The sequence below is a fragment of the Protopterus annectens genome, chromosome 10.part0, assembly GCF_019279795.1.
Source record: "Protopterus annectens isolate FY-2018-M chromosome 10.part0, PAN1.0, whole genome shotgun sequence".
Classification (NCBI taxonomy): domain Eukaryota; kingdom Metazoa; phylum Chordata; order Ceratodontiformes; family Protopteridae; genus Protopterus; species Protopterus annectens.
In genome coordinates, this window is record NC_056744.1 from 1,778,352,525 (window position 1) to 1,778,367,068 (window position 14,544).

The 14,544-nt window shown below is 39.4% G+C and overlaps 1 protein-coding gene across 1 annotated transcript; it reads left to right on the forward strand.

The window, feature by feature from the left end:
* Positions 1-2,791: 2,791 nt before the first annotated feature.
* LOC122814007 (claudin-4-like) lies at positions 2,792-13,076 on the forward strand. The gene is made up of 2 exons (XM_044086590.1): positions 2,792-2,973; positions 10,895-13,076. The coding sequence occupies exon 2, from the start codon at positions 10,925-10,927 to the stop codon at positions 11,546-11,548; it is 624 nt and encodes a 207-aa protein (XP_043942525.1). The 5' UTR covers positions 2,792-2,973; positions 10,895-10,924; the 3' UTR covers positions 11,549-13,076.
* Positions 13,077-14,544: the final 1,468 nt, after the last annotated feature.

Consider the following 14,544-nt stretch of genomic DNA (forward strand, 5'->3'; position numbering starts at 1 on the left):
CAAAGTTAGAGAGACTTGCCAGGGAGGGGATCAGTATGTGGAAAAGATGCAGAGGACAGCACAGCAGTATTGAGTCCCTGTAGTCACAGAGCCTTACGGGTGGGTGTAGAGCTGGTCTGTGTGTCTGTCCCTGTAGTCACAGAGCCTTACGGGTGGGTGTAGAGCTGGTCTGTGTGTCTGTCCCTGTAGTCACAGAGCCTTACGGGTGAGTGTAGAGCTGGTCTGTGTGTCTGCCCCTGTAGGCACAGAGCCTTACGGGTGGGTGTAGAGCTGGTCTGTGTGTCTGTCCCTGTAGTCACAGAGCCTTACGGGTGGGTGTAGAGTTGGTCTGTGTGTCTGTCCCTGTAGTCACAGAGCCTTACGGGTGGGTGTAGAGCTGGTCTGTGTGTCTGTCTCTGTAGTCACAGAGCCTTACGGGTGGGTGTAGAGCTGGTCTGTGTGTCTGTCCCTGTAGGCACAGAGCCTTACGGGTGGGTGTAGAGCTGGTCTGTGTGTCTGTCCCTGTAGTCACAGAGCCTTACGGGTGGGTGTAGAGCTGGTCTGTGTGTCTGTCCCTGTAGTCACAGAGCCTTAAGGGTGGGTGTAGAGCTGGTCTGTGTGTCTGTCCCTGTAGTCACAGAGCCTTACGGGTGGGTGTAGAGCTGGTCTGTGTGTCTGTCCCTGTAGTCACAGAGCCTTACGGGTGGGTGTAGAGCTGGTCTGTGTGTCTGTCCCTGTAGTCACAGAGCCTTACAGGTGGGTGTAGAGCTGGTCTGTGTGTCTGTCCCTGTAGGCACAGAGCCTTACGGGTGGGTGTAGAGCTGGTCTGTGTGTCTGTCCCTGTAGGCACAGAGCCTTACGGGTGGGTGTAGAGCTGGTCTGTGTGTCTGTCCCTGTAGGCACAGAGCCTTACGGGTGGGTGTAGAGCTGGTCTGTGTGTCTGTCCCTGTAGTCACAGGGCCTTACGGGTGGGTGTAGAGCTGGTCTGTGTGGCTTAGGCTGTCAGGTAGGAAGGGGATACCTGACTTATAAATTTACTGAACTGTGAGTGTCATTTTGGTTAGTAAAACAAAGATATGAAGTTCTTTCATGTTATGGGCACATGAAAGGCAGTCCTCATGTCATGTAAAGGGAATCTATTCTTTCATCTTGGAATAGGTTTATAGCTGTTGTGTGACATATGAATGACAAATTAGGACATTTGAGAGGTATGCATATAAAGTCCATTGTGATGTTTCAGGCCTTAACAATTTATTTATTTGCATTCATTTTCTAGGGTAGAGCGCTAATCCTGATGTACCTTTTTCAGACTTTTCTCAAAGTCACACAGTTAGGAAGTGAACGTTGAGAGAATCAGACCTTGCACTTTGGATGACAGGAAACAGCTCCTTGATTCTGTAAGCCAACTGCTAGACAACAGTGGCAGAAAACATTTTTGCATAATATGGATAGGAAAGGTACACATCATGCAGTTTTGGGGGGGTGGGGGTGATATTTCATAACATAAAAAGTTGTGATCCTCCAGATATTAGTAAAGATTTACTCATGAGCTGTAGGTACAATCATGACTCATTTTTTTACATTGCTGAACATAGCAATATGGTATATAATTTTAGAATCCTAAACACATTATCTCTTCAGCAAAAGGAGGCACATATTAATCAAGAAATGAAAAAGCAAAAAAGTACGTTTGTCCAGAGTAATTCTATTTTTGTATTACCAGTTTATAGAATAAAAGACAGTAATGCAACAAGAAAAACGAAGGTCTGAACATTAGAGTTTTATGATTCATATTTACAATACTTGTGATTGGAGAAAGAAAATATTTTTGAAGGAGCTTGGAGGGTACATACCTGAAATCCAAGCTTTCTCAGCAGTGAGTAAACATACATGGCATACTGCTCAACCTCTTAGCACAAGAAATCTGGACAAAGTGTAAAATAACAGGGAGACCTGAACAGATTTTAAATATTGCTTGTACATACTTAGAAAATTGCTAAAATAACAGGATGTGTGTTGACATACATTTTCTGTAAGATATAAAGTGTGAAACTGAAATGTATGTCATTATTTAGTGATTTCAGTCCTCAGTGATTTGCCAGAAAACTCCAAATTTTATGAAGAACAAACCAAAAATCTGAGGCAAAAATCTGGACAGTTGAGATGTATGGAAGGGTTGCTGAATCAGTAACAAAAGTGGTCTTCTATATAACTTCCACATCAAGCCTGTCTCCAGATCCTGGTGTAGATATTATAAATCCATAGGAATTCTTCAGCCATGAGATGGAATCTTGGTGGATATAATGGAAGCCAAGGGATGTGATTGGTGACACTGGAGTCATGGTGGAAATGACCTACGAGTGACCGTCACACAGGTTCTGCCTTATTGCCAGTCTCAGCTTTGTTAATGTAATATCAAAGGTTATTAACTGCTAAGATATGAAGTAAAAATAAATGAAAAATATTTATACTGGGAAAGAGAATAGTTGCATATACTGAGCGTCAAACATAGAGAAAATTGTGGCACACAGCTACAAAACTAAATAGTAGAGTGCCCGAACCATGTTCAAAAACATGGTTATGTTAAAATGAGAATTGCATGTTTTTCCCTTTAAAGGAGAATCGTATCAGAAAACTGTTGTCATGGTGGTAATGTCCTACGGTAACTTGCAAAATCGAGCTTTTGCATGTCCCCCTATCATGCTTTTCAGTGGTAGTAAGGAAGTAAAGTCATAATGAGGGAAAGAGATGCAGTGTTCATTTGTGTGCGTGACTCTGTTACCAAATAACTCCCTGAATCAGTATGGTGACATCAACCAAGACAGGAAAGGAGTTGGCTAACGGTATAAAAGATGCAGGTGGAAAGACAGCAACAAATACATTTATGTGAGATAAACGGGAGCACAGTGAAAGAGAACTGAAATACTTTAACCAAGGAACTACAGAGCAATTGCTGTTCAGCTGCTATTCTGATTTCTTGTTACAACTATCAAGGTAATGTAACTAGTTCTGTTAGCTTGCAGAAGGATTTGTTTTTCAGAGGTTGCTTTTTATTTCTTTAGTAATATGATTTATCTGCAGTCATAAGATGGCACAGCAAATCTTGTGGTCTGATTTTTTTTTTTATTCTGCTTTGTTAAAATTTTCACTGGTTGTGCTATGAACTTTCAATACTATAAATGAATTTCAATACAATTGTCTGTATAGCCTACAGTTTTGTTGACAATAGCTTACCAAGTTGGGGACTTACCTTTGATTGATGCAGATAGATAGATAGATAGATAAATAGATGTACATATACAAATAACTATCTACAAACTATATATATATATATATATATATATATATATATATATATATATATATATATATATATAGGTCTCTCTCAGTTGATCGAGTTTTCAGAAACTCGAACTGCATATGGTTAATACCATATGATTACGTTTTTGAAACCCTGAAGCTTTTGAATGGAGATTAAGGTGGGACAGTGCGGACTGGGAGATTTATCCTTTTTCTCAGTGTAGTGTGATCTTGGATTTGGTATATATAATTTGCAGGGGGTGTAAAAAAAGGTAGATTTTGTGGTTTTTTTTTGGATGTTCAAGTTTTTGGAAACTCAATCATCTGACAAAGATATAGATATATATACAGTATATGTGTGTGTGTGTGTGTGTGTGTGTGTGTGTGTGTGTGTGTGTGTGTGTGTGTGTGTGTGTGTTGATTTACAGAATTAATTAATACGGCAGACCACTGACGTTTCAAATGAGGAAAAGGCTGGTGAAAGTAATCGAATCTGTAAAGACTGCAAATTATTGGTCTTTTCATGTGCAAGATCAGGTTTTGTCCCGGGGATTACTTCCGTGTCACTATTAGACAGAGGCACAGTAAACTAAACTTTAAAAAGGACACAGTATACTCAAATCAAGGGGTGGCATAAGCCAAACAAAATCGGGCTAGGCTTATAAATGCCCCAGGGCAGATAGCCTAGTATGAACCTATGAACCTATGGTGTACTGGGAATTTGCCCCTTTCCACACTGTAGTGTGATCTCAGAGCTGTCATGTTTTTTATATATCTATATCTATACCTCTATCTATCTATCTATATATCTATATCGATATCTATATCTACATCTATATACATATATATATATATATATATATATATATATATCTATATATATCTATATATATATATATATATATATATATATATATATATATATATATATATATATATATATAGGTTTACCTTTACAAAACTGAATCACAGTGGTGCAATTGCTCATATGAGCGAATCGTGACCACGAAAGTCACAACAGCGACAATTTAAAATGTTCGAAAATCAGCAAATCAAAAAGCAGATTTGCTCATTTTCGAACATAAATATCGAAAGAAAAATCTAATGAAGTGTAATGCAGGGGGGCAAGCCCCCCTGCACCCCCCCCATGTGGGGTCTGCACCCCCCACACCCACACTTTAATATTCTAACTCAGAGATCTCACTACAGTGGGGAAAGGGACCATTTTCCGATCCCCACTATAGTACAATCCGCCCCAAAATGTCGAATGTGCAATGAGCGAATGTCACTGTGCATTGGCTCATTGCACATTCGAACCTTTTTCTGTTCGGCACTTGCAAACTTTGCAAACTGCCTTTCGGACAATTGTTGTTCGCTCTTGTGCAATACGCACACATGAAGGTAAACCATCTATATATGTAGATATATATATATATATATATATATATATATATATATATATATATATATATATATATATACACTTCTGGTCCCAGGTTTTCCACTCTGAATCAAAACCGGGTATTTTGTTATTCTCCTCCTGTCAAGTAGAAATTTGCTATGAACGTAACTGTGAACAGCTAAACTGTGCTTTTAAAATTGGGTTGGTTCATGGCTAAGGGAAAATGTTTAATGGACAAAAGAAAGGAGATGAATATTTTGCAGGAATTCATTTTAGTCCCATGTATGGCACTGATGGAAGTAGCCTGTGTAGATATCTGTATTTCCTGTTCCACACTTCGGTGGACATCTGCTATCTGCAGACATACCTGCACAAACAATTGCTTGCAAGAAGGAGTGTTATAAAAAACACTTACTTGGGCAAAACACTCTCACACAAATTCACAATGCATTGTCCCACATGTGGACACACACACACACAGATCCATGCTCACAAAACTAAAGTATACACATAAGCATACACATATGTACATTCACATAGACAGATATACACACTCTAGAAAGTGGTAATAAGAGACAATGAGGGAGAGCAACGAGGGAGAGGAGAATTGCATGCTGGTAAATTACATATTTGGAATCTTATATTTCACAGTTATTGAAAAAGGCCTTAACTGAAAAACAAGAAAACAGAGTAGATACATGGAAAGGGACAGACACACTGGAGGGAACTCCAAAAAGGAAAGTAAACTGAATTAAAGAAGTGTTTCATGCATGGAAACAAACACTCTACAGGAAAATATGTCACTCATTTTACTGGGTCAAAACAGGGGCTGCAAATGAAGAACAATCAGATGTGAGAAGAGACATAATTCAGGCTAAAAGAATATGTGAGTAGGTGTTTGGGAAGGGAACACAACCTGAGCTCAAAATGGCTTCCAAGGCAGAAAGCAAAACTAGGCAAGCCCAGGGAACCAAATCTGCTCTCAGGTGACTGAGGATTATCTTTTCGCTACGCAAAGTGAGTATGCTGGCAAGGCTGAAACGGCGTGAGTAAGTAGGTGTGTGTGTGTGCACATGCTCGATTGTGTGTGTGTGTGTGTGTGTGTGTGTGTGTGTGTGTGTGTGTGTGTGTGTGTGTGTGTGTGTGTGTCTGTGTGTCTGTGTGGAGCTCCTAGGTTTACTGAAAGGAAAATTCTGTGGTGTAACACCTTTTTAGATTTGGGGAAAATCACTTACCCTACAATCTACACACTACAAGTTACAGAACTTTACCACTGGTTCTTATAGTCCCCCCCTCTTCTACCTAGCGACTTTGCCAGGAGGTTTGTTGTCACCATAGGGGTTTCAGGGTCTTTGACTATCACTTTTTTCCACATCATGATTCCATTTGTTTTGAGTGTATGTCTTTTGGCAGTAAAGTAATAAAATACACTGCATGTGCAAATATCGGCAGTAAAGTAATAAAATACACTGCATGTGCAAATATCGGCAGTAAAGTAATAAAATACACTGCATGTGCCAATATCGGCAGTAAAGTAATAAAATGCACTGCGTGTGCAAATATCAGCAGTAAAGTAATAAAATGCACTGTGTGTGCAAATATCAGCAGTAAAGTAATAAAATGCACTGCGTGTGCAAATATTACGTTTTGGCTGAGTCATCAAATGTCTCCCACTTCTGGAGTCACTGCAGTGGGGGATTGGTTCCTTACTTGAAAAGTGCATTGACCTTAGAGTTGATTCAATTTAAATCAGGAGGGCAATGAGTGAAACCCCTCAATGTGCATGAGGTGGGGTGGGGGTGGTGGCTGCCATTCAACATACTTGTTGGAAATATTCTGTTGTAGATCTGCTGGGATGCAAAATGCCCTAACATTCTGTTCGACCAACATTCTCCCAGTCTTCCACTTGTGTCTGTCTGTCCTTGAATATTGTCTTCTGTATATGATGCTCCCTCTGACTTTGTTAATTTCCGTTAGATATTTACTACGCTTTCTTCTGTTTCATATATATTTTGAGTTCTTTTGTCTGGCTTTGTAAGATTGCTGGTACAGAATCTCCACCTTTTTTGTTGCAGTTTGCTACAGTTATTCTATTAAGTCAACATCCTCAATGCTGTAGAATATCCACAACTGTTTTCCTTAATCTGGAAATGGTCTCTTCAGATGTCTGTAGGGTTAAGCTGGGTCTGGTTTCACCTGCTTTCTGAGTATTTGCATTAATCTGAGATCACACCAGCTGTTTGAGTGCATTAATCTGGGCTTGGCCTCACCAACTGTCTAACTGCATTAGTCTAATTGTGGCCTCAGCAGTTGTCTGGTTGCATTAATCTGGGTGTGGCCTCTCCAGCTGTCTAACTGCATTAGTCTAGGTGTAGCCTGCGCAGTTGTCTGGTTGCATTAATCTGGGTGTGGCCTCCCCAGCTGTCTAACTGCATTAGTCTAGGTGTGGCCTCACCAGTTGTCTATTTGCGTTAATCTGGGTGTGGCCTCACCAAATATCTGTCTATTTACTTTAGTATGGTGTGGCTTGAAGAGCTGATGTTTGCATTAGTATGTGTGTGGCCTGCCAGCTGTCTAATTGCATTAGTCTAGTTGTGACCTCAGCAGTTGTCTATTTGTCTTAATCTGAGTGTGACCTCACCAAGTCTCTGTCTGTTTGCCTTAATCTGGGTGTGGCTTCTGTAGCTGCTCGACTGTTTGCACTAGCCTGGGTATGGCCACTCCAGATGTCTGTACAATGGAAAAATAGCTTCCTTTTTTCCACCTGCGATATCTCTCATAATACATCCCAGAATCTCTTGAGCTTCCCTTCCTGCTTTATCATGTCGACTGCATACTTTTAGTTTATCTGGTGCACTTAAATGACAACCCTTTCCCTTTCGGTTAGTACTAGTAGGTGACTACACAATATGTAGTCTCCCACTAAAATTTTTCTACTCACATATATTAAATTTCACTTTTTTGCACTGAAGCTAAGTTGCCACACATTTGACATTTTAATCAAAGCTTCTGAGACTTTCCTCAGCTTATTCACCCCACCTTTTACTTTGACTCCATTACACATCTTTCTTTGACATGCAAACAGATGTTCTTTCCCTTCAACCTCATTGCAATGTTAGTGATACAGATGTTAAAGATGACTGGACTAGCAGCTGAATCCTATGGTGGGTCATTTTTAGCTCCCTTTCTTCACTGTGGAATTGATATCGTTTTTTAACCCATTATATCCCATTGCTTAATAACTTTTTAATTGAAGAACCCCAACTTGGAAGGAATGTTATATATGGCAGTTTAGTCTGGTGAGCTAAGGCTATGAACCAATAGCAAACTTCATTCTACAGTCTAGGGTTTGGTACCATCAATCTCCATTTACCTTCTGAATATTTCTGAACAAATTCATTAATCTGACAGCAGTGCTCGGTAATCTCTGAAATGGAGGTACTCAAGCCTAGTGTGTGCATCCTATCAACAAATAAATAAAAAATAAAGGCTAATTAATTTGCAGAGTAACCTTTGTATGGTATTAAAACAAATGTCTTGCTAAAGTCTAGTCAGATTGTGCTCACTGCCCCCCCCCCCCCACACCCCCACCGTTTCCTACTTTATTGACTAAATCAAAGAATTCTACTATATGTGTCTGGCTTAAACTTTTTGCTATGAATGCCTTATGCTTTGAAGCCTGTATCACTCTAAGAACCCAATAATTCTTATTATAAATAAGAGATTTTATAACTTTCTTCAGATAACAGAGATCAGCTAAAACTGTTTGTAGTTTTCTCCATATTCTATGCACCTACTTCTCTGAAGAGGAATCATGTTTTCCTTCTGCTGTTCTTTGAGTATAAACCTGCGTCCTCCTATGATTTATTAAAGTGGTCAGATGTATTTTTTTATTCATTAATTAGGTGGGTAGGTTCATGAGGCACAAATGGAGTGACCAAGAAACACTGTTCTGACTAAAGTGCTTAATCAAGACTGGATAAATCAACCAGGACTCTGTCATGAAGCTTGTTAGATACGGGTTGTCTTAACTCTGTGAGCTGTACATCTGTGCCAGACTAACTACACACCAGTTTTTTCCAAATCCTGGATTTCTCTCTTAGAACTTCACAATCTTATCGACCTTCAGGCTTAGAGGATGTTTTGAAGTCCTTCTTGTGTAAATGGATACATGCCCCTCCACCCCAGAGTCAAAAGTAGTTTTGGTGCAGATTAGCTACCTCTCTGTCCTTTTTCATAGCACTTATTTTTGCCTATTTTCTTTCCCTCTCTGCCCAGATCCCCCATTATGTATTGACATGTGTGTTCATTTTCCCATGATACCTAATGCACCTATAAAACCTTATCTCCATTCCTGACAGTATGTCTCTTACTGTCTTCCAGAGTTTTACTTTTTGCTTTCACTGATTTGTTTAGTTCTTTCTGATTTCTTATTGCTCTCTTCTGCTCCCCCTGCATTTCTAGTACCTCTTTATGTTTACATTTTGTCTTTAACCTTCTGTGCAGCCACTTTTGAGAGGCACAGTGGATTTCATATCATTTTTATTTCCTGGTTTGCATTATACAATGTTTTTTTTATCTCTGCAATGACAGTTTTGAATTTTACAGCCAATAGGACTTCAGCCTCTCTTTCTAACCTGTCTCCTAATGGTTTTCTGATGCTTTCTACCATTTGCTGAGATCAGCTACTTTCTTTATAACCCCTCTACTGATATTGCTTAACTGCTGATATAAACAGATCAAGAAACAGTAATATAACACATCGAGTAGTATTTCTACAACTGCACTGCATAGAATAAACTGTACTAAATCCATTGTTAGGATCTGCACTTTACTGCTGGTGAGTGACCATGGGATTCAAAGCCGTTGCTTTACCAGCAGTATTACATAGTGTGAATCAGCACAAATGACTTACATTGCTTTGTGCTATTTGGTCAGATATAGCAAATGTGCTTCCTGGTACATTTTACCAGTGTCCTCCTGTGTCTTCAGAAAAGGGACTACAGAGTGTTGTGACCAAATATTACCCATAGTGTTATGGCTCACAACTAGGTGTCATGGCACCAGTTAACAAACACCATTTCTGCTGCTTGTACATTCACTGCTTTTATTACCCATAGTGTTATGGCTCACAACTAGGTGTCATGGCAGCAGTTAACAAAACACTATTCCTGCTGCTTGTTCATTCACTGCTTTGATTTTCCTTTATGTTTGCAGTGAAGGAACTGGCTGTACTCTTTGGATCTGCCTCACCCTGCTTCTGCCTCCTGCATCTGCATTTTACATCTGGCTTTGTGCATCTCACTGTTAATCCACATTACCTAAGGTGCATATTTCCATGAAAACCTACTTTTATACAAACTAGCTATGTAATATAGCTGATTCAAGAATATCATCCCATAATTCAACATTTTAGCATTGTACTTCATTGGATTTATTGTGGTGTAAGCGGTTTGCCATGTTCCACACTTTCTTTAAGTTGTAAGTATTTTCTTTTTAATATTAATGCAGCATTAAGTGCTACAAATACATAACATATTCTAATACTTGCCTAAGTCCAGCATTGTATCAAGGGAGTTGTCATGAATTCCACCCATAATTATTAATGCAACTTTAAATATATAAATTCATGTTTGATCTGTGAACAGGTAAGACTCAAAAAGCTTAAATTCTTCTTGTTCAGTGATGATCTGAGAATTTTGTACTCATGGTTTGGTATAATGACTTATTCAGAGCAATACAGTTTACAATAGAAAGTTGTGAGACTCAAACACAGATCTAGTACATGCAGCTTATCAGCAGTTTAATACTGTCATAGCTGTACCTTACAGAGAGCCTGTTGTGATTGTTTATGTTATTCTTAAGCTTGTTTACCAACTCTGAACAATGCAGTGTGAACTGCATCAGAAACTAATTTAAAATCGATATGGCTGTACAAAGTGATAGGCTCTACAAATTCCTTGATACAGAGGCCAGAGAAGAAATAAGTATGAGGGTCACTTTTTAAATATGAAATAAATGATTATTAGTTCAGTTACTTTATGCAGAGACATGAAATTTGGTTAATATTTTATTTTTATGATACCATTACAATGCCAGCATATTATCAATTATAATGAAAGGGAAAAAACATTGTGTTTGAATAAAACCATAAAAATGCAGTTAACAAAGTGAAACTATTTTACAAAGTGTATCTGTTTTGTCCATTTACAGCTACTGTAGAAGTTTTTATTCGGTGACAGAATGGCATCAACAGGACTACAGATTCTTGGTGTGTCGCTGGCAGTGATTGGCTGGATCGGATCAATTGTGTGCTGTGTATTACCCATATGGAAGGTCAATGCCCACACTGAAGGAAGCATAGTAACAGCTCAGAACACCTGGGATGGTCTGTGGATGAGTTGTGTGGTGCAGAGCACAGGACAGATGCAATGCAAGATTAATGATTCAGTGTTGGCAACGCCAAAAGATATCCAAGTCGCAAGAGCCTTGTTAATCATTGTCATCATATTAGGGATCTTGGGAATCCTTACTGCTCTTGTTGGTGGAAAATGCACAAACTGTTTACAGGATGCAGATGTCAAGGCCAAGATTTGTATAGCATCAGGGATCATCTTTCTTATCTCTGGTATACTTCTGCTTATCCCAGTTTCCTGGACTGCCAGTAACATTGTCAGTGATTTCCATGACGCACAGGTATCCAAATCCAATAAGAAAGAACTGGGAGCTTCTCTGTACATTGGTTGGACTGGTGCAGTTCTGCTTCTGATTGGTGGGGCACTGCTGTGTTGTAACTGCCCAAAGAACAAAGTTGGTTTCTCAGCAAGATACAATGCCAACAATCAGCCTGAACCAAAATGTGTATAACCTGACTCCTGCCACTGACACCAGTAAAAAGAAGAACTGGGGACATTTTTCACTTCAACAATCCTTTGAACATCTGAGAAGTAATGACTTTGATTCCTTATTTTGCAGCAGTATTAGACCTGGTAAAAGTTATTCATCATGTTTTGAAACTGTAAATTATACTCAGGATTAAACATTCTAGTGTCATTTTTGGAAAAGGATGTAATATTATTCATCTGGTAGGCAGTTTAAAGTCAGCTGCTGAATTCTGATCTGGCACTGTCTTAAATTTTCCTTTCTAGCTGGATACATAGAATGTGATCTCATGCACATATCTGCCAACAACGTTGCATCTATCTAGCTATTAAACACCACCACAGAAGGCCCTCTTTTTAAGCAAGACGCTACACTTTATTAGGGTTGTGCTAATTTTATAAACTTTATTTCATATGGGAAAAACACTTCCTACCTCTCTTCTTGTGTTTAAAATAAAAGAAGGGGCATTGGGTTCAGAATAATGATTCTAAAGACTGTAAACAAAGAAAGATTGAGTGCAATTGGTATTAAGAACATGGCAGACCAGAAGTTAATGATGTTTTCTCCTCACTCCTTGGGGTGCAAAGGCCCTGACATGTTAGTGTCCTCACTCCTTGGGGTGCAAAGGCCCTGACATGTTAGTGTCCTCACTCCTTGGGGTGCAAACGCCCTGACATGTTAGTGCTTCATAATTGTTTGTGTGTTTAGTTTGATACATGGTAAAAAGAAAGTATTCTGGGTCCATGAACCTTAAAATACTAGAGATGGTGGGCTGAAGGTATTTGAGCGTGGGGAGGGGTCGCATTTCATCCTCCTTTCTTGTAATGCGCCAAAAGGTTTACAACCTAAGTGAACAGTACTGAAATGTTCTGAATTATTTTGACCTCCCCAGTTTTGGTATCCATATACGCTTTAGATGATCTGCTCTGTTCCTTTTCCATTCTGAATCATATGCTGGAAGAAGGCTTGTACTGCTTAAATTAGATGGGTACCAACCTTGTACCTGAACTACACTAAATTATCATGCCAGTTCAAATCAATGAACCCTACTGCCTGCAACTATTGTGATCATCTTCTTACCCGTAAAGACCGGTAAAGCAAACCTCTATAATTGTTGGTCAAGAAATCAGTAAATAAATGTACATATTGCAATTTGCAGGACTTTCAGAACTGTTAACATGCAGATATATGTGCTTGTTATGTATACTTAAATATTCTGTTATGCACAGAATTCAAACAACTGTGAAGAGAGACTGCACTGGTGTTATTTAAAAAGTTTTTAAAATGTTTCTTTGTGTTTGCACATTTCCACATTCATTCATAGACTCACTCAAAAACTGTTTAATGTAATATGCTTTTTCTGATGCAAATATCTGTTAAAGTGATATACCTAATAATTATTATAACTTTTAATGATTTGCACTTAATCATACATGTAAAGTCAAATACCAGATTATGGTTTTCATTTTGTACAATATTCATAAACTAAATAAAAACTATTTATTTAAACAACTATTGTGGACTAATTAATATTTTTAGACATAAGGCTTTATAGGTTAGTAAGGCTATAAATATGTGTATGGCTGTGTGTGTCTGTGTGTGTGTACAATACTGTATATGTGGTGTGTGTGTGTGTGTGTGTGTGTGTGTGTGTGTGTGTGTGTGTGTGTGTGTGTGTGTGTGTGTATGTGTGTGTGTGTGTGAATGCACACAGTACTATATGAGTGGTGTGGGTGTGTATAATACTGTATGTGTAATGTGTAAATGTGTGTGTATACAATACTATATGTGTGTGTGTGTGTGTGTGTGTGTGTGTGTGTGTGTGTGTGTGTGTGTGTGTGTGTGTGTGTGTGTGTGTGTGTGTCTATACAATACTATATGTGTGATGATAACATACCTAACACACTAGTGATAGGTGACTCTATAGTCAGTCACACTGACGTACCACTTACTAGGCTGGACAAGCAGAAGGTTACTGTTAGCTGCCTGTTGGGAGCCAGAATCTGCCACATAACACAAGCACTCAGGTCATTCCAGAACAAGTACAAATATGACTTTGTCATTGTTCATGTTGGTGTGAATGACCTGAGACGTACCTCCCTGGACTACATGAAAAGAGACATAGAAGAGCTCTCTGATCATGTAGTCCAGGCTGGTATGACCCTGACCCTGAGTAGCATCCTGCCCTCACCAAGAATTATACCACAGTATAAAGAAAAAATTATCAGTTTCAACAATTGGCTAAGCTTCTGGTGTCATTCAAAGGGGATCCAATGTCTATCAACCTGGGATGACATGCTCAACAAGCTGCGTTGCTTCGCAAGAGATGGCTTGCACCTATCACCCCTAGGCTTTCGAATACTGGCCAAGGCTCTTGCTGCCCCCATAGTGCCTTTTTTAGGCAAGGCTCAAAAGTCAAAACCACCTCCATAAACAGCACAATTAACAAAAAACTGAGGGTTATGCTACTCAATGCCAGGAGTTCAAATCTCAAAATGCATGCACTCGAAGCACTCCTCAGTATGGAGAATCAACATCTGTGCAGTAACTGAAACCTGGTTCAAGGCTCCAGAGAACACCCCAGCACTACTGGGCTACAACTCATACTACACGTTTTGGCCACAAAACACGGACCGAAACACAAAAGGAGGGGGGTGTATCCATATTCATCAAGGATACCTACACCTCCAGGTTAGTGGCGCAGCATAATACCTCTGAAATCATCCATGTGCAATTAACATCAGGCAAATCTGCATTGCAAATTGTGGCCTGCTACAGGTCACCCTCCATGACCCAGGACCACCACTTCACCTTTCTGGAGATACTGGAAAACATGAAGGTCCTACTGAACACCCTGATATTGGGTGATTTCAATTACTCTACCATTAACTGGGAAAACTACTGGAGTACAAACTCCCAGGCCCAGCGCTTCCTAGAATTCATCAACTCAAATGCCCTGGATCAGCTGGTAAATTCCCCTA

Coding starts and splice junctions, on each gene's coding strand:
- LOC122814007 (XM_044086590.1), top strand. CDS start 10,925: ATGGCATCAACAGGACTACAGATTCTTGGTGTGTCGCTGGCAGTGATT.